This window comes from Acanthaster planci, linkage group LG03 (assembly GCF_054643075.1).
Source record: "Acanthaster planci isolate LZ-2023a linkage group LG03, COTS_SCS, whole genome shotgun sequence".
NCBI lineage: Eukaryota > Metazoa > Echinodermata > Asteroidea > Valvatida > Acanthasteridae > Acanthaster > Acanthaster planci.
The window spans coordinates 11642685-11664208 of record NC_141779.1 but is presented as its reverse complement, the minus strand read 5'-3'; the positions used below and the strand labels follow the sequence as shown (position 1 = coordinate 11664208).

General features: G+C 39.2%; 1 protein-coding gene across 11 annotated transcripts in view; it reads left to right on the top strand.

The window, feature by feature from the left end:
* LOC110987512 (uncharacterized) overlaps positions 1-17639 on the top strand; it is a 32232-nt gene extending 14593 nt beyond the window's left edge. The window contains exons 2-8 of one of the 11 annotated variants that reach the window (XM_087134780.1): positions 1142-1274; positions 11967-12074; positions 12513-12628; positions 13084-13117; positions 13604-13723; positions 14111-14176; positions 14550-17639. In XM_087134780.1, the coding sequence (XP_086990906.1) occupies positions 13695-13723; positions 14111-14176; positions 14550-14784 (330 nt within the window). In that variant the 5' untranslated portion in view covers positions 1142-1274; positions 11967-12074; positions 12513-12628; positions 13084-13117; positions 13604-13694 and the 3' untranslated portion in view covers positions 14785-17639. Of the gene's footprint in view, positions 1-1141; positions 1275-11337; positions 11376-11966; positions 12075-12512; positions 13724-14110; positions 14177-14549 lie in introns of those variants that run through there. The other 10 variants (XM_087134779.1, XM_087134782.1, XM_087134778.1 and 7 more) reach the window with 10 other exon arrangements.
* The last annotated feature ends 3885 nt before the right edge of the window (positions 17640-21524 follow it).

Here is a 21524-nt window from a genome sequence, read left to right as displayed (position 1 = left end):
ACAACCTCAAAGAAACCCTGCGATTTGCTTCCAATTTTTTTCATGTATCAAGACAGCTACTGGAATCAGTGGTTCACTGGCAAAAGAGCCATGTTTCATAGTAAGTGCAGCAACATAAAAGTCACTCAAGTTGAATGTGGTGTCACACGGTATGAGACTACAAGTGTATCCTCACATGTGCTTAATCTATTAAGTTCATTGAGAAGTTCTTGCAAACCAATGCAAAGAACCAATTCAGGAAGCATCAGGAACTGGTGTATGAAATCACCAAGTTAAGTTCGTACACATTGTGTATTTCATTATAAGACAGCCGGCCCTTTAATTTCTCAAATTTCACTTTGTTCCTCACCTGTGCAGTATCCTTTTTAGTGCAGCACTGGCATGTTGAAAGAGGGCACATTTGTGGACATTAAATCCCTGTACATCTGTTGAGGATTTCTGTGTACTGTACCTGCTTTCTTGGCTAGGTCTTTCAGCTCTGAGGGACATGTTCTCACATATGGACGGGTGGGCTGTTTCTTAGAATTACCAAGAGAAGGGATGGATTCCTTTGAAACCGCTTCTTCATTACCAAGATATTGTATCAAGACAAATGTGGTTAGACCATACACTACATGTATCTGATGTGCATGCCTAGTAATTGTGTCTGGACCACCAGAAGAGTAGTAGGCCTACCTGTACATGTATGTGACTTTTGTTGTATTGTTGGAAATGATCAGAAAACATAACAAATCGGAGTGTTGCACTTTAATTGACTCTATTTAAACCAGTAATTGCTTTTTTGTGTGGAAGACTTTAGTTATAAACTATGGAAAAACTGTAATTCTGCTGTGAGCTTTGTCCAACCATAAATAACCTAAAATATGGTACTGTACATGTACCTAGTACCTCCCCAAGAAGATGTACAACTTGTGGCCCTTAGGAAGTGCAGGCACTGAGAAATTGGTATCTTTGCTAAAAATTCTATGATTCCTGTGGTCTTTTTGGGTTGAGTCTTGACTTGGTTGCCAACCATTTTGTCTTCAGACTTCTGTTACAACCAGTGGTCTTTATTGATCAGCCTTTTTGATTACAAAATCTTGGTAAATTATTTTTTTGAGTAAATAATTGAATCCACTGTAATTTTCCATTTTCTACCTAGACAGCTGTTAACAAGTTAACATCCAGCCTTTTCCTACCAGTACTTATTCATCTCTTTGCCATCAACCTTTCAAGATTACATCACTAACTGATTAAAAGAAGAGTTACAATGTACAGTATGCATCCAAAAATTGGTAAGTTTATTTCCATTCCTGGGCAGTGTAGGATTTTCATCACAGTTCATCAATGAAAGTATTTGAGTTTCATTAATTAGTCCTGAAAATTTATTTTCCCTTTGTCTCAGTCACAAAAATAAGAGGGAAAAGTTTTAATTTATTATATTTTTGGTCAATTGCACAATGTTCCTTTGTTCCCCACTCATCAAACTTGTCTTTCTCATCTTGAGAAATTTGTGGATAACAGTTCAAATGACCTCATAGGGATGTACTTTTTCTGCTTGTGCATCAAAACCAACCCTGCAAAATCATGCTTCTGATGTGTTAAACTGTGCTTTGTCGTAGGGTTGGCTGATTTAAATCATGATGGTTTAAATCACTGATTTTAATCACAATTTCAATCCTGTAACTTATTTGAACAATTACATGTACTGATTTAAGGCACTCTTTTGTAAATACCGGTAGCTCCTTTTCCAAAGCAGTTAAACCAACCGACTCTTTTTAATTGCCAAGAACAACATCTTATAGACACATTCAGATAGCTCTTCATTTCATCAGCACTTGACTGAACAGAACTTTGGATTTGAACAAAGTTGTTTAATATTGTCACAGGAAATGTGTGAGGGTCATTTGATTATCTGTCAAGTCAAGTGTCTTTTTGAGAGACTGTGTATGAAGAGTGAACTTTTTACACTCAAGCATGAAATGCTACTGAAAATCTTCAGTAGTACCGCATGAATCACAGATGCTGTTATCAAGGCATTTGTTATGGAGGAGTCAATTGCAGCCTGTACATGTACCGGTACATGTACATGTACGTACATGTACATGTACCTACCGGTAGACAAAGTCTGTTGGGCAGTTCCGTATGGGAATTGAGAAAAATGGCAAATTTTAAAGCTGATGGAATGAAAATTAAATTTACTGTGCATTGTCAGTAAATGTACACCTGGCACGGAGCCAAAAAATGTTTTTGAAATGAGGCAAAGTAAAAAAACCATGTTTCTCGTCCAGATTTTTGAAAAAAGAAAGGAAGTGGGGCTTTTTATTTTGTATTGTTTTTAAAGATGGCCGCCATTTTAAAATTTCCAGCAACCGTTAGTACATGTATCCACTGTTCAAAGACATGTTAAAATGAAAGACAAGTTGGACAAAAGGACTGAACATTTACAGAGTTGTTTAGTGTTGTATTGGTCTTCAATGAACAGGTTTAGATGCATTTGTTTTAACAGCCAAAAGTCAAGATTGGTGCGTACACGCCAAGCTATAAATAAAAATGTGTTTGTGTTTTTCAATAAACATGTGAAGATTTGTTAAAAATATTTGAGGCAATTTTTTTTCTTTACATTTTGTCGGTTTACTTTTGGAAGTCTTATTTTTCTACTACTGAGATTTTACCTTTGGACCATGCCCCAGAGGTTGGTTCCACATGGTTGACTAGAAATGGTCAACTACCTTGCATTCGAATATGGTCAGTCCAACTGTTGTTAACTACACTTACACTGTACATGTACACATACATACACTGTACATGTGTACATGTACATGTACATGTAGCTTATATGGTTGAGGTGAAATCACTCTAGATGTCTGCATTGTAGTTGACTGCATTGCAGTTCCTCATTGTAATAATACATACATGTACATGTACATGTTACTGCATTGACACATGCACATGTATGGACAATTATATTGTGATTTCACAGCACATTACATATAGGTTATTCAGTGAATTCAGTTTGTGTAATTCCGTTACCATGTTTAATGTACATGTATGCCGTTGGATACATGGAACAAGTCCTACCCCACAAACTGAAGGAAGCAGTTTGAAGCTGGCAAATGTATTTGAAGCAACTGCATTGTTTCTGATCACAACTCGGGGTTCAGAAGTTGGAAATTTCATGTTCTTTTCCAATACACCCTTGTTGCTCATGTACATGTACATTGTGGTGGGCATCCCCGGGCCTACCCTGAGTTGATGGGATCAAACCAAGCACTATTAGTGGCAGAGTCGATCTTCCCAACCTAAGGCTTTTCCCCAGACGAGAGACCACACAGAGCGACCTCAAGGCAAAGGGTGCGGGACCGTTTTGGAGGAAATATACTGCCGATTGTGACCGAGTGTTAATTAGTCTCTGTTAAATTACACAATCAACCTGGAAAGAAAGTAATCCTTGACAGAAGAACTGTCGGTACAGGACGTTCAATTTATTCAACAATAATCAACACAAATCAACAAATGAAATTTACAGTGAAGTGATTGGGAGATTGGTTTGGTTGCCTGTGTATTTACTTAATTGGATTGAGCACTAATTTAGCGTAGGGCCGCAGCAGCAATACGCCAATGCATCAACTATGCACCATGCGCATCAGCCATTCACTGTGCATCAACCACACACAGTGCATCAACAAAGTCACACTGCGTCAGCAATGCACCACTGCATAAGCAACGCACCTCTGTGTAAACAATGTACACCGCTGTGTAAACTATGCACACTACATGCACTGCATCAACAATGCACACTGCGTCAGCAACGTTCAACTTGTACAACTTCGTACGAGCTTCACCTAACGTGCATGCGAGCCAGCGTCAGCAACGTACAGCTCTCACAGCTTTGTACTTGCAACGCGTCAGCTACACACACTAGTCAGCCACGTACAGTCTACATGTATACAATCACGTACTTGCAACGCATCAGCACCACGCAACGCTTTGCACAGCGCTGACAATGCCTTAGCTCCGTGCCAACTCACCAACTTCACTCTGCAAAGTCCAACACGCAACCACCTATAATGCGATCGCAGTACTCGCTGCGGTAGCACAACCATGTGCACACAGCGCGCTACGCTATGCCTAGCCAGCACACGTTACCAAGTCACTAGCCAATCAGGTACGTGCACTGCAACTCATTAATAAAATTAGACTAGCTCTAGTCCTATACACTTTCCGTCACAACATGCAGGTGTAAAAATTGTAAAAGCTTTCAGATAGGCATACAGATGCATTGTATTGTGGTTTATGTTTATGTATTATGGTTTATGTTAATTAAAGCTGAAAAACATACCAAGTTAAAAAAAGTAGAAAGATTGCTGTTCAAGTGGTAACGGAATTACAAAAAAGGTAACGGAATTACACATGTGAAATGTGCGTGTACCTTGAGAAGTGCCAATGACGGAGTATGTAATGTTTGTACATGTATGTACCAGTATTAATACCTTAAAACTGCTGCTACAATAAAGTTGAAGCTGTAGGTAAAAGATAAATGGGTACATGTACCTGTGGCCTCTATGTTATAGATTTCATAGAATTTGTTTTAAAAATTATGATAGAAAAAATGCTTCATTTACTGACGTAATTCCATTACTGAAACATTCTGGGCCTTGGACCTTTCTACATGTACATCTAGGATGTTTCAATATTTTATTCCTGGTTTGATGGTAGGGCTATAACCGGACCTTATTAAAGTGTTTGCAATCAGGAAGGTCATAAGACTGATTCATAACAGGGAAAATACACATGTCACAGTCAGTTTTGTTCTGAAATGTACATGTAATTCCGTTACCACAGAATTGCCTTATTACTGTACATGTACATGTACATATGCCTTATGTACGTACATGTAGATGGATTTCTTGTGAGCGTCTTTTTCCCAGGTTTGCAGGCCCCTTGCCTGACCAGAAACTGGGAGGGGGGGCATCAAGCCAAAAGTGGAACCTTTGGCACGTGATGTACATGTTTGTCGTGAACCGAAGGATGCATGTAAGACTAGTGCAGTATACATTTTACATGTACTTCAGTTTTCAATATTTAAGGCGTGTGGTAAATTGGCCTGGTGTGAATTTGCTCTTCACCTAGTGCCCTGAATCAGAAACTGGATGAAGAGCTAATGGCACGACCATTATTATCAAAAATCTCAGAAAATTCCACAACAAATTTTAGAAGTAAAATAAAAATGTATCAATTCTAGTAATTCATTATTAACTCCACTCACTTACCAAACTAAAACTTGTAAAACATATTTTGGGGCGCATTTAAAAGAGTTCATTTTGCAAATCGGGCCCAAACTTTGTAGCAGGTATATGAAATCAACATTTATGAATGAGAATTGTTGGAGTTTGATTGAATTTCTCCTTTTGTGAAATTGCAAGTAAAGTACATGTGTTACTCCTTACACAAACAATAAAAGCAAAAATTTGAAGTGCCCGACAGTTGAGTTCGCGCCACTTTCGGGTACACAATCTGCAAGTGTAACCATGAAGCAGCACGCAAACGAGTGTTATCATTAAAGCTATACTTTCTCAAGTCCTTTAAATTATCAGTTTTGGCAGGTTTGATTAGTGTCCTTGCTGGGTGGGCCATGCAGCAGTTGTATTAACAGCAAATGACCAGTGAAAAATAAACAAATTGGATTACACAGCCATAAAAGACAAAAACAAACCTGACACACCACACGATTTTTGAGCTGTGAGCGGTGCTTATGGTACATTTATAAATCTGTCTGGATTGGTTTGCTTATTTCCAACATGACAACAAGCTGAAAACAAAGTCCTAAATCTAAAATGATGAGCCTTTTCTCAAGAATTGAAGAAGCCCAACAGAAATCAGTCAACTTGAAGAAACATCGCTGAGGATCTGGGGTGATACTCCAGAAGTTGTAATTTGGGTTTTGGTGGCATCCTGGAGCTTCCTGGTGAGTCCCCTTCATATCCATATGAGAAGATCAAGGAAATTCTGGCTGAAGGGTGTGGCTTGGAACCATACAGAGACAGAGAATCTGCACCGCTCTGGAAGATCCAAGTCTCCTTCTGACAAGCCAAGACACATGCTAGGCAAAGTCATACATGTATATACATGTACAGACCCGAGCGTCGGGCCATATTGCAAAGAGCCACGTCTAACCTTGCGAGTTGTGGTATATATATCATGTGAGATCTTTCCGCTGCTGACATCGAGAAGAAATGAAGCCTGAAGGATGTCATGAGGCAAGCATACATGTACCAAGCGAGAAGTAGAATTCATCAGTGGAAGGAAGCATGCCCCACCCATCTGGCCACCGTAGGCTCACAAGTACCGGTACATGTCGTGATGATGAATAATATTGATGTGGTTATTTTACATGTATGTAACAATTCCTGATAGCTTTATCTTGCAGATGCAGTACAGGTACATGTAGAGATGATTAACACACGTACTGTAGTATTGATACATGTGGTTATTCCTGATACATGTACAGGTACATGTACATGTAGCTTTATCTTGTGGATGCTGTACAGAATGAAAAGTCCCAGTGAAAAACTGGCCAATTGCGGGCAAATACCACCGGCAATATGACAAATGTATCAACAATAAAAAATGTTAAATAAAATAATAAATAAATTTGAATGCTTCATAATTAATGTCATCTAGGGCTTTTATTACTTGTTTCAGGTAATAACATACATGTATATGACAACCAGTTATATCCGATGGTTTGTGTGATTTTTCTGGGTTTCCAAATTCATATGTGTAGGTAAGTGGGACATTATAGAATAATGTTTCAAGCATCATAATGAAAGTTTGCATTTTTCGTCTTTGTAACGATAATATATGGGTGAAAAACATTGCGCTACATAACAATTCTTTTTTGTTATAGGTTCTCCTATAACAAGATTCTTTGGGTCAAAAGGTCCATATAAACGTTTGGGTCTTTACAGTTTTGATTAAGCAATTTGTGGTCCTCAGCTACAATATATGTTTTGGTTGTCATCGTTTTATTTATGAAAATTATATTTGTTTAAGACAATATCACATGGGGTTTGGTTGGGTTGAGTGAGGTTGAGGTGGGGTTGAGTGAGGTTGAGGTGGGGCTGGGTAGGGACCCGGGGAGGGGTATATATCACTTTTTACCCTTGGGTAGGCACCACCATGCCTAACGTGCACAGTTTACCTGAACCCATGGACCACTTCCTGGTCCACAAGTAGCAGGGGCAGAGCCGGCAAGAGAGAGATAGGCAATTAACAAAATTAGGGAATTTTTTTAAGCCAGCCAAATTAACGAAAGCCCTGCTTGCTGCAGAAAATACTGGAATTGTGTAAGCCCCCCTCAAATACTTTGTCCACATACTCTTAGCCATTAATGCTGTGTGTTGGCGCCTGGCTTCTCTATCTACAGCTTCCAAAAGAAATGCTGGGACTGGTATCCCCTGTGGAGCTGCTGACGGAGCGAGCCTGTGAACAGGAAAGAGCATCTGCAATCTCATTATGTACACCTGGAATATGCTGGGCTTTGAATGCCACATTATCGCCGAGGTAGCACAGCACAAAGTAACGGACTAAACGCATGATAGAGCTACATGTACATCGCGAAGTCTGCTTACAGATAATGGCAATGATTACTGCCCATGACCGAGTTGGGTGCAAGTGCTGGCACGTTGAACTGTCTATCATATTCGATCCAACCCCGGCCGGGAAAGCGCACCGCTGCTGTTCTGATGACATGCATGTCCATGTACTTCAAAAGCTCCCGACTCCTGCTCTGGTGTACGCTTAAGAATACCAATGCGTAAACGAGAAGGGTGTCAGTCCACGCAAGAATTGAGGCAATCTGAGCCTTTTTCTTTGTGTCAATGACTTGGAGCTGCCCATTGTTATCTCTAGTAAATGTTAAATTAGGAGTGGAACTGGTTGGGGATTTGCGATCAAGCAGAGTTTCAAGCTCCAAGAACTTGCTTCTAATCATCTTTTCTTTCGTGCCAGTTGGCAGGCCACTGCCCAAGGGATCACATACAGATATGAGGGGGGCCCCACCACCTGACATACATGTATATTAGGTTGAAACTGAAACCCCCCTAGATTCTTTGGTGCCGGCCTGGTTGGGCTGAACGGTATTATTATGAAAAACTACTGGGTTTCTGGTGCCACCAAAGTAAGCACTGACAGTCCTATACCCACCCGGGAGAGACATCAGCGGTTGGCTGGCCTGTATTGGCATGACTGGGAGACTAGCAACTGTGGCGCTGACAATAGGAGGACTGGCTTTGGGAATGGTGTAGACTTTTGCAGGAGGACCGATGACAGCTCCTAATGAAGCTGGATGTTTTCTCATGCTCTCAATTCTACCAACGTGCTGAGCAATAGACTGAAGTCCCCCACCAGGTCGGGCTACCAAGCTGGTAACTGCACTGACTGTAGCATGTGTAAGTTCCATCAGAGCCGCCTGGCTTGCCTGGAGTGAGACTGATAGTGGTACCGATGTACTTGTGTTGCCGACATGTGTGCATGTTACTGCTGTGTTGCTGGTCCCCAAATGGTTGCTAGTGTGAACCGGGTGCCCAGCGAGTAGTTCTCTATGCACAGTGCCAATGATGACACCATGGTGTTGGCAATTGGCAGGGCCTGTTGACGCAAACTACAGAGCTCCGCTGAAGATGAAGTCAACACACTGCTGCTGGTTATGCCAGAGTCAACAAAGTTGGCCAAATGAGGGTGCTCTCCAACTTGACCAAAGATCGTATAGCATCGAAGGCACAAGATGGATAATTTGCCCAAAAAATGTAATTACCATGGGACCATTTGAGCAGGTGATACGCCTGCGCGGTTTACGGTAATGCCTAGGTGTAGGCTCACCAGGTGCACGTGGCTGCCGCGGCACCTGTGCATTAATGTGCATTGTGCAGGCGTATCGCTTGCTCAAATGGCGCCCATGCGATTACAACATTTTACGTGTATTCACAGTGAAGTTCGCCATCTTGCGCCGCTTGGCGGTGCTATACGATCTGTGAACTTGACCATGGTTGAGCGGCAACAGCGCGGCAAGAAGGTTCTGGATGGCTCAAGACTCGGGTTGTGTTTGGCCACGTACCAACCGATTTTTCCACTTAGCAGGGGCCTCCTGTGCCGTCTGCTTCCTTTCTGTGTTTCCCATGACCAGGGAGTTATGTCTGCCTCTCAAAATGGGCTGCGCGGGTGTCTATTCCGGCTAAATCTTGAGAGAGTATTTTAGCATGATGCAACCCCAGCGGAGGCATGTAACCAATAGAAGATGAGCCAAAGGTCCGATTGTACGCTTGACCTAATTGGTTGTTAGTCAGCCTTCCGGCCAATCAGCGACATGATTAGTCAATCTTGCGATGTTAGATTAAGCACCTCCCTCACCGGACCCCAAAGGGGGTTCCGCCCGACCAGCATCCGAAAACCGTATTGTTAAATTCAATTTTATCTGTATATTATCTTTATAAATAGCATTTGTGTGCTCTTATGTATAATTTTGAAAAAACTGTCTGCCTCAAAATGTAAAAGTTCCTTTTGTAAGGAATAATGATACCCATAGTTATGACTCTAGGTCATCAAACAAGCTTCATCTCAACAAAGTTTCAAGTTTGCCACATCTTCAACTGCTACAATCCTGGACAAATCTCGGTTGGCTTCCAGACCCCCTTTTCAGTGTTGGGTCTGTGCGCACGGTCTGTGTTCCAGCTGGACAACATTGACCGGGGGAGTGGGAGAGGGGGCTGGAGATTGTATAGCTATTTCCAAGTGTTCCAACAAGTCTGTCCAGAATTGTAGATACCAGGGACCCCTATCATACTATAGAACTGAAGTTGATCATTCTGTCCATTGGCGTCAAGTGTAACTTGCAAAAGGAATAATAAAACCTGTGCAGTTGAGGTAATTAGGAGGATGTACATGTAATTGTCAAGCTAAGTTGTCAATAACACTTTTAAAACTCATTGTAATTTATTGATTTAGTCAGATGACAAATTCATTAATTTTGTATTTTAACATCCAATCCTTTGGTCTAAGTATTCCTATTCATCATGATTTGTATGAAATAAAATCCTTTTTTTGCTGTAAGTAGACCCATTACAGACTTTGACTTCTTGTTTGACCTCCCTGTTACTATAACCATTACAGATACTACCATTACAGTTTTCTCTCCCTATGTGCATGTATGTAACTACATGTACATGTACTTATAGTATGGTAATACGTGAACCTACATGTAAAACCAGAGCCCAGTTTTTTCTCGCTGTGTGCATGTATGTAACTACATGTACTTATGGTTTGGTAATACATGAACCTAAAACCTTAGCCTAGTCGAGGGTGGTTGGGCTTGGTTGGTGACAGTTGGTTGTGGGGGGTTTGGTAGGGATGGGTTGATGAGGGTAGGGATTTATTAGGTTGACTCACGGACCGTTTACCCAGGAATGTGCAACTTAAGCTCAGAGCTGGTTCAGTGCTTGTTACGGCCGGCACAATATCAAAGCAGAAATTAAATTGGATTATGTAGCACTTTCTCTAATAATAAAACATATATTCCTGTCCACCACTTTGTTTTCTTGTAATATTTTAAGTCAGGGTACACCCTTTCTAAAAATATGCTGCTCAAGATATTTCATCCTATACATTCTGAGAAAAGTGTACCACAAAACAGGGGAATTTCAGTTTGCCTCATTAAAACTTCGTTTCTCCTGGAAATCGATAAATGAAGAAGATTTATTCGTCAAAACAAATAGATTTAAGCACCATGTCAGCCCGTCGTCCAGCATAACCACGGCTGCACTGTACATGCTGCATGCTGCAACGCGTGTCATGTAGTCGCGAGGTTTTTCGAAAAATTCGAGAGCGCCTGCGGGGGTTATAACAATCCGTAACACGCATGGAACCAAGGTTGCACATATTTTTGTGCTGGGGCGCTCGCGGTTGCGCATCCCTTGGTAAATGGTCCGTGGTTGAATTTACATGTATTTTGAAAATACACGTACTAACACTTTCAGCATCTTGAAAGATCTGAGACCAAATGAATATTCATTGGAGGTTTACAACAGAAATATGAGGGATTATATGTGTATACATACATGTACATGTATAGTCTAAGCCAGTTGCACACTCCCGTCACTTCAGGCATGAACTAAATTTTTTTTTCATACTGATTCTACATACAGTTTATTTCAATGTGTGCTTGAGTCTATGAGTCTATTAAAACACACATTGTCTTGTGTTCCTTCACCACTTTAATATGTGCTTACATGTAAGTCTACATGTATGAGTCTATTCAAATACAACTTGTCTTGTGTTCTTTCACCACAACATGTTTATGTGTTGAGTTTCTCCTGCATCTGCCCTAACGGCTGCATCAGGTAAAGATGTCAATGGCTATGTCTTCTGCTTGAATATCCTGAAGTCTTGGATAATGGCATTACAGATTGTCCTGTAAATGATTGGATGTGCAAGTACACAGACTGTCTTGAATCTCTTCATGTAAGAGGACATATGAAAATATGATCAGGCTATCTGTATATGTAGACATATCTGGCGCTTGCCCCATCTCATCAACTCTGGCTGATGTTTTGTTGTTGTGCCTGCACACAAAGTCTGAGAAATGTGTGGAGGTACAGTGTATGCTGAACTTGAATTTAGCCACTGTTGTTGGCCTCTTTTGGTAGCAAATATTGTGTCTTGGGTTGTGTCCCAGAGTGTTGAAGAATACAAGATTGCAGGATTGCAGTGTTGGTACATGTATAATCAACACTGCTATAACAGGCGGGTAGACTGAACAAGCATGTACCTCTTGGCTCCTGAATTTTCTGTGTACATTTACTGAACATGGAAACTTTGCTTTACATAAAAGAAACATCTAAAGGACTGATCATAATGACTTGAAAGTTAAGGACAATTTTACTTCCCGAGGAGCTATTGTCAGCTTGTGTCATGATCTGTATCGTTCATAGGCACATGTATAATGCGTGAATGGGTGGCTGTGTAGACCAGCCACTGAGTACCTGCAGGCAGTACAGGCAACGTTGATGTGGAAACTCTTGCTAGTTATCACTACAAAGGTAAAGATTTTTACCCTGTAAAAAAGTTAAAGTGGAAAGTACATATGCCTGTAGTTTATTTTTTGCCACTAAACTTACAGAAATCTTGATTACATAGTTTTTGTTTGCTTTCAATTGATGCTTCCCGTCACATCTATTAAAGCTTCATGTTAGAAAGGGATACCACCATGACCATACGGCATTTTTGAGAGACGACTGAAGGAAAACTTGCAAAACTTTTTATTTCGGGATTTGACTTCCACTGAAAACTACCCTGAAGGTGAGATATGGAAGAAATACCGTGGTAAATTGTGTAACTTTTTGTCTCTTAATATTTAGTTGTCATGGGCTGTAAAGAGTGGTTGGAAGATTATTCAGGTTCATAGCGCATGTGCTTTTATTGTGTCTGTGACATGCAATCCATGACAATTTTTTATTGGAATTTGTTTGTTTGGACAGAAACTCACCCACAACTGTACCTTTTACAGTGTGCCATGGACTTCATCGGCGAGTGATTGCACTGTCTCTTCCAGGGCAGCTCCTTGAAAGAACTGATCATTAGTTACATGGGTATGGTAAGGATAATGCTTGAAGTCCAAGTGAATCATATCAAATAATGCTTGGATAGACCACAGGTTTGGGGAACTAGGTGATTTGCTTTTACTTTATAGAGCCTACGTTGCAGATTGGTTAATTCCTTTTTTCACTTATAATCGAGCACCCGAGAAGTATTACCCGTGATTTATTCAGTAGTAAAGAGCCTGCATTTGCCACACTCAGAGAGGCTTTCCTGAATATTAAATCCAGTAACAATCAAAGCACAGTGTCCACATAATTATGCACGTCACAGAACACTAAAGAAAAGTCCTTGGGCTCAGCAATGGTGTTCCATATTGTGCAGACTTTCTGCAGGGGAAGTGGTTGGATGTCAAAGGATGAATTAGAATACTGAAATTTTTATTATTATTTGAAACCAATCCTTTTTCCTGAATGCTACATTTTTTGTTCACTTCTTCTTTGATTATGGGAGATGGGCTGGTTCCGGATGTATGCGCAGTTATCAGGTATGTTGTCAAGACACCTGTTACTGCCTGTTACTCCTGGTATGAAGATCTGTTGTTTTTACTGTGAGTTTGATTGTTCATTTATTGAAAAATAGTTAGACTGCACATGTACTTTTGAATTTTCTGTCAGTCTATTTTTGAGTCAGCCTTTTCAAAGTCCTTTGCATTGTGAATTTACAAAATATCAATGTGACTGAATGTAAACTCCTTTTGAAACTATTTCAGTACCAAAGAAAATATTTTGTATTCAAAGACAATTTTTTTTGTTCACCCTAAAAATATTTCAATGTCCAAAATTTTGTGAGATAATGTAACCTTCTCATGTTCTTTTTGGATCAATTCCATGTATCAAGTTTACTTGCTAACAACTAATGATCATGTACTGTTCTAAAGGGCCAAGAAATCTTCCGACATTGAAAACTGGTTCTGCTGTAAGTTGAACTGAGTAGTGCCATTGATAGATATGCTGTACCCATTTTTCTATAGGTTGTACTGAATACGTGCCATCCTTGATCTGAAGTGGGTTGGGCAAACACAGCACAGATATTGAACTAACTTGAGCAGAGAAAAAGTGGTGATGCTTGCTATGATGGATGCGATCAGAAGGTTGGACAAAACCCTCCACAGATTCTCTATCTTGATTGGCCAAGAACCAGTCACGTGTCTTTCACTTTATTGCTATCTGGCATTTCCCGTCCAAAAGAACCCTACCTGTTTCAACTGAGGTACTTTACCCACAGTTACCAAAGAACTGTACTCATTGCCTGTGGCATTGTGTGCAAATGCATACCGAGGTGCACACAGCTAATTACGTGCATTGCAAAGAACTTGGTTCAACTATTTTGCGAAGAAGTAGTTTGGAAAAGTTTTTTTTGTTTTTTTCAAATAGATGTAGTTTTTATTTGTGTTTTTATTAAATAAATCAGTTACCAATTACATTTAAAGAGAATCTGTGGGAGAGGTGTTATAAACCAGTCTCTGTTGGTGATCCAGGGAGTTTTCTAGTTTTCCTCGGCTTTGCTTCAGGAAAATCAAACATTCCACGGATCACCTGGAGAGGTTAGTTATACTGCACCATTCAAAGCTGTCAGTATTATTTTGTATGAAAGGAAAATAAAAGGACCTGATGCTATGAATCATAAGCCACAGTCTTTGAGTCATTAAGAAAATTGGAGCAAATCTTACATATTTGTGTGTCAAAGGTTCATCAAAGGCAATCTACTGTCACTTATCAAAGATACCATGCAGTGTTTGGACTGAGAAAATCTTGTACGAAAAGGTTACGTCTTAGCGTGTGTCGGAATCAAATTCTGAGTGGTTATGGCTTTCGTTCTTGCCATTGACACGCTGCAGTAAACAGTCACAGAAGTGACCTTGTTTGATTACTTTCCTAGCATCTGACATTTGCTTCTTTTCACTTGTGTTTTTCTAGGTTGATACAAAGTAATCTTTGGGAATTGTCAGGTTTCCTGAAGCCCGCCTTGGGAATGCAACCCAGCAGCCTAATCAGTGTGACGGTGCTTCCGATGTGGAGGGTGCTGATATGGGGTGCTCACCATCGCTTGAGTCTTGCAATTTTGTTCACATTCTACCTTCCTTCATCTCTTTTAAAAAACGACGAGAGGTCCTTTCTCACAAGCACTGAAAACACGGGTCCTATGTGGTGAAATAGCTTCAAACTGCATGGATGTTATGTCTCTTGAAAGTGCACCCTTGTCTCCAAATTGCACGGGTCCAGCATGTTTTCTGCACAGATTGAAACCTCCTTCCTAACTCCATCATCGGTGCATAACCCACGCAAGTATCACTGGGTAAAGCATGCCATTATCCTGAGGATATTGTGTATTGACATCTATCTTGCTCTTGCCTTTGTGCAGAATAGCACACAATATGCTGCCCATCAGTCATAGCCTTGCTGCCATCTGGTTCTGTACACACATTAGCATTGTGTTTCCATTTTTTTTTTGGGGGGGGGTTGAAACCAGACTTATGAAGTTGGAGCCTTCCTTTCCCTTATAACAATTATCGTCTGGACCCATGAATGGAAACAAAATGATGAATTATTGTGTGCAGTGAAATTTCTGACTTTCCCTTCTGAAAAATTTCTCGAGCCAAATTCAGAAAAAAAGGAACAACACATTCACAGCAATTCCCGGGATCAAAATGGATACCTCACACTTAAAAATCTGATGTCTAACGGATGAATTGTTCTACTCCTTTCACATGAGAAATTGTTTATGTTATAAAGTACCAGTTTGGAGCTGTATAAATCTTTGACGGCAACAAAGTTACCTCTAAGCGGCAGGGAAGATGTGCTGCCAGTATGGCTACTTGTGGTCAGAGTCAAGGAATCTCTCACCAAATTGAGATCAACCTCTAGCAGTCGAATGTTTCATCATCATTGGTGTCTTTCAGAAATGTTCATGCATAAAAAAGCAAGAGTATGGGTTGGAAAATTGCTGAAAATATTGCAGTATCAGTGATAGTGGTGAAAATGTGGCAAAACCAGGAACGTTTACCAACGTGCTGCATATTGTAGCTATGAAAGCCTTCCATGAAATTGCAGGCATCCCTTGCATCAAACACCATGCACCAACCTTTGCAGGTGTGTGTTTCCTGTGCTTGTGCCGTAGAGCCCTTTATGGCTTCCACATTTTCCCAATGCTTATTTGTGCACGATATTTGAGTGTGGCATATTCACGAAGGAAATAAGAAGCTGGTTCTTTGTCATAAACTTTTCTTAATTAGAAATTTGTGCGTTGGTCAGTTTTATTTATGATGTCTAAAATTATATCTTTAAGGTGTATCAAAAATGAAAAAATAGCAATATAAAATGGATTGGTAATTGATTGGTAATGGATTGGTACGCTGAACTTCTGAAGCTGAACATTTCAATTACGGTTGCATGGGAAAGCTTAGTTTATGAGCTCTCAATTGATCTCTACAATCACAGATAAATAAAAGCTATTAGCCTGTCATAACAAAAGGTAAACACCTGTTTCCAGTGTGGGGAGTTAAGTGTGTCACCATCAAAAGCACATAAAATCTTCCCTTATGTGCTTAAGCGCAAGCAACTTGTACAACTGGGCCATTATGTCTTGAGACGTCTGTGCTGGTCACAGGACAGTGCCGCAGGTCATTGTCTTATCGCAGTCCGAAGACGGCAGAGTGATTTTCCCTCAATGATGCTGTGGAATGGCCTCCTTGGGCATCTGGCCTTATTCCCAGTGGTTATTTCCCTTTATTTATGTATACGAACATCATGATGTTGTTGTGTTGTGATTCCGTATTCTTAATAAAAATCAAGGTCTTGTGCAACAACCCAGCAGTGGTGTGACAAGCAGTCCAAGAAATGCACCACTGCTGTGAAATTTATTGTAAATAGGGAACATAGACGTGTTGAAGGTGTTGCTGAATGAAGAGGTGAATCGTTGTCCTTTTTTTCTGAATAAGTAGTTAATTCCAAAGAAAGCTTGTTTATTCTATTCACAAATCCAGTGCCAGAACGCGTAGAAAGCTCAGAGAACCATCAGCCCTATTAGAGAAAAGGGTGGTTTTATGTATTAATCTGTAAAACAACATTGCTTAATCATCCATAATGGCAGATATGCAAGTCAGGCATCAACAGGAAACTTCTAAACTAGCGGTATTCTTTCAGATGCAACCACACTGTGTTTGGCATCATACTTTTGACGTACTTCTGCGTTGTAGTACTGAATTTCATTTATTTTTACATACAATCTGTCTAATGATTTTTTTAACTAACTGGTGATGGGTCTTTCCTTATCCTTTGTTTAGCTTTTATTTTAAGCAGCACACAGTTTAATTAGAAGTACATGTAACTAACTAAAGGCTGTGAAACCTTTATTTCGATTACACAGTATTATTTTGCTCCAAAAATGGTGAAAGGGTTTATTTACCAGCACCAAGTGCACGTTCTGTTAACATTTAGCTTCATGTATATTTTGTGTACATCTTCGGAAAGTATGCACAAGGAGCTGGAAACGTAAACCTTGGATATGGGCAGATTTGAGGCACACCTTTTTTGAAAGGGGGACAGTTACATTTTTTTGTGGGGGAGGGGTGGGCCCATAAAAATGTAATCTTTTGTCACGCAATGTTTAATGGCCTTTCTAGAATATACTATTAGAAGGAAGGAAAATAAAACGGACCCCCAATGTTTTTCTCTCGATCAATAAAATGCCTCTTTTGCCTCCGCCCTCACCTTTTGTAGGTCAATAATAAGGCTAAAATAGTTGTCTTATTTTAGTTGTCTTATTTATGTCTTGTTCTTTTTTATTTCATCGACTTGCCCTTGACCCACACCAGCAACATATTTCGGGAAGAATATGTCAATAACAGGTATTGTAACTGTAGTCTCTGTCAGGTGTGTGTGCTGTTTGTTGATTTTTAATTTGATTTATTTGAATTTGCCTATTTCCTTTTTGTTTTGTTTTATTTTTTTAATTGTTATTCGCTCGTGTGTACAAAATAATCAGTTATTTTACTTTTCCAAAACGTTCACGCAGTTTTTTGCCTTTTCTCTTGGAGTGTCTCAATCAGGACCTTGAAGAACTTAGTTTCGTAATATTAGCAAAGAGAGAGGTTTAATGTGTTCACTTTTTCGGTAGGATAATTCCACTGTAGGCAAAATGCCCTGTATATTTATTTAGATCACATATAAACTTTTATCTGCGACTGTTGGCTTCGCCAAGTGCTTCTTTTATTGGATGCCTTAAAAAAAACCCAAGGAGTTCGAGAAAGATCGTTTAAGAGTTTAATTTGACTAAAAGTTGGTACAGTGAGTCATCTGATTGCACATCAACATAATTCAAATTCCCTAGACTTCAGATACTGCGCTATACCTCGTGATTCGGGGCAAGCTTTTGCGTAGCGACCTCTGTCTCTGAAATGTAGAGTCCTTAAATTTGTGCCCTTCTTGTCCATTGAAAACAGTGTATTGGTGCACGGGGTCTCTTATGTAACTAACAAAAGCTTGCCCCGAATCAAGAGTGTCTTTAGTGTCTTTAGTGCGGAGAATTCAAATTGAATTAAAAGAACTAACAAAAGGCTTGTTTGATTTAAAGCCCCCACTTCGGCAATAGAAGAACGCGCATACTTCACGCTGTTCAGTCTTTGATACGTTCTCTCAACGTTCCCCTGGACGAACTTAAGAATGAATGAATAGCATTTGTTATGCACGATTTTCTTTGACGCTGTTCCAATTATTTGTTGCGTCCGATCGCCGCATTTGGTCCAGTTGTGATTTGCAAAGGCATCATGCGATAAACGAGTAGAATGCGTTTTGTAGGGTGGGCATTTATGCAAATTTTGAAATTCCTTTGCCTGCACGTGGTAACCGGACCTGCGCATTTCTAGATCGACGTTTGCCTCGCCGAGGAAGCTTGCAACATTTCGTCACGAAACATCTCCCGTGAGAGCATCCAAAACGTGTCACTTTCAACAGTTTCAACGAGAGAGGCGTAATGACTGTAAGTATCAAATGTGAAAACGCATTTTGTAGCCTTTTAAGCCATCTTCCTCAATGTAGGCCTGGTCCGTTTACTTTCTTTTTTACTCCATTTGTCGAAGTTAAATCAAAAATGCGACCGGGCGTTATCAAGTTGTAATTAATGTGTGGAACACGAACACGAGTAGTGCTGTAACTTTACTCGCTCAGCGCCTTAACACAAAATGAATTTGATTGTGGTCAATTCCCGTAACTGACGTAACCGAGCTTATTTTATGTATGCAAGCTGAGGCCCTATTGGCCGTTTTCTGGGACCTGAAGTGCACTGTATCGGATACTTAACAGAGTCACCTCTTACCAGCATGGGAAAATAAGTCAGTATTCTGAACAGACAAACAATATACTTCGTTTTGGAATTTAGTATCGAATGAAGTTGGCAAAAAGGCTCTTGAAAAACGTGTCGAGGTTAAAATATGACTGGAAAATAAGATTTCGTCAAGTAATGTTAGGTTACGCCCCGGATCTCCGGTTAACGAAACAGTGAAAATCTGATTGGAAGAAAAATCCCTAAAAAGAAACGCCATTTTTCGCACTTTTTGCTGTGAGACAAATTTATTGTTGCCTTTGAATGACTAGAATTCCGAGCAGATTCATTCGTTTTTGCAATCCAAGATCCGTTCTGTGAAACACTTTGTTAAATTCTTTTCTTCAGAAGAGTTCCACAGGCGGACGCCATTAATTATTCTGGGCAGTGACTCGTCAACTGTTAGAAAGCAAACACGCGTCAGGAACAGTTAAATGGACTAGGGAAAATCTAAGTCTTTACTCAGAAAACAGAATTTTTCAGACCAGTCTCGTGGGGTTTGTGCACAAGCTGCCTCCGTACAAGAAAAGAAACCATCTTGTTAGGCTAATTAACCCATTTATTAATGAAGAGTAAACCCAATTTTGATCTTGAGCATTTCCCACGTGGCATAAACTGAAAAAGTTAGAAGACTGATCCACTAAGATAAAACTGTCACGCTTCAATGCAATCAGATTTACAGAAGGGAACAAATTTGCCTGCATTTCCAATAATAAAGTCATACAGTGTATTAAACACTGCTGTTTCACTAGCATCATTGACAATAATTTGTTGCTTCTTGTGTGAATTGCTTCTTATTTTCTTGAAATGTTATTTGGACATTTTCAAGACATCATTTCGTATAAAGTAAAGAATTCTCATTGCCTTTTCTGTGTGTCTTGTTTGCTTTTGCTATAGAAAAAGTCACCACGTCTCCATGTTCCAGGCCACCACTGTAACAAGAGTGTAGACTGCAATCTCCTCCAGTGAAAAGGCTACTTAGTAGAGACTAATAGAGTAGTAGAGACTCATTGATCCCAAGTTGCAAGGTAAAACATAATTGTTAAAGTAGTGTCTTATCCCATATTTTGGAAATGTAGAAAAAAATGGCTGAAATTGTTCCTAACCACATGTTTTAAAGTTGCAAAAAAATTGCTGCTAATGTGATTTTAACCCCAATAAATGAGTATAACTGACTAGAACTTCACAATTACTCTGGTATTTATTCAAAATTCAGTATTTCCAAATAAACAAAACAGGTAGAAATATGTTGATCCCTCTGCCCTAATTAAACTTGAAATTAACCCAATAATGAACAGATTCTAATTGAACGGCATTACTAGGAGGACATGCAACATGCTATTAAAATTGTTCCTAAAAATGGCTAAAATTGTTCTAACCCTTATGTCTTGAAAGAGTAAAATTAAAAGCATAATTGTTGCTAAAATTGTTCTAACCCACATGTTTAAAAAAGTGAATTGTTTGCAACCTTGCATTTAAAAATTGCCATTAAAATTGTTCTAACCTCTCATGCTTTGAAAGAGTGAAATTGCAAGAATAATTGATTCTAAAATTTTCTAACCCGCATGTTGTAAAAGATGTGAATTGTTTGCAACCTCGCATTTAAAATTGACATTAAAATTGTTGTAATCTCTCATGTTCTAAAAGTGGTAGAAAAATGGCGCAAAGTATTCTTTAACTGTATGTTTTAAAAAAGTAAAATTACAAGTGTAATTGCTGCTAAAATTGTTCTAGCCCCCCATGATCTAAAAAAGTGAATTATTTGCAAATTCGCATTTAAAATTTGCCGTTAAAATTCTTCGTTACCCCACGTTTTAAAATGTTGCAGAAAAATGGCGGAAATTGTTTCTGATTGCATGTAACGGGAGTAATTGTTGCTAAAACTCGTGTTTTAAGAATAAAATTGCAAGAATAATTGCTTCTAAAATTATTCTAACCCCCATGTTGTAAAAAATGTGAATAACTACGTTTTAAAAAAGTAAAATTACAAGTGTAATTGCTGCTAAAAAGTGAATCGCTTGCAACCTCCCAATTAAAAATTGCCATTAAAACTGTTCTAATGTCTCGCGGTTTGAAAGAATAAAATTACAAGAATAATTGATGCTAAAATTGCTCTAACCCCAATGTTAGAAACATTAAACTTTTTGCAGCTGTGCAATTCAAAATTGCCATTAAAATTATTTTTAACCCCCATGATCTAAAAGTGAGTTGTTTTGCAAATTTGCATTCAAAATTTGCCATTAAAATTGTTCGTTTTAAAATGCTGCAGAACAAATGGTGGAAATTGTTTCTGATTCCATGTAACGGGAGCAATTGCTCCTAAAACTGATGTTTTTAGAATAAAATTGCAAGAATAATTGATTCTAAAATTGTTTTAACCCCCATGTTGTTAAAAATGTGAATAACTATGTTTTAAAAAAGTAAAATTACAAGTATATTTGCTAAAATTGTTCTTACCCCAATGTTTGATTAAAAAAGTAAATTGTTTGCAACTTCGCATTTAAAAATTGACATTAAATTTGTTCTAACCCCCATGTTCTAAAAAAAATTAACCTGTTTGCAACTTTTCTAAC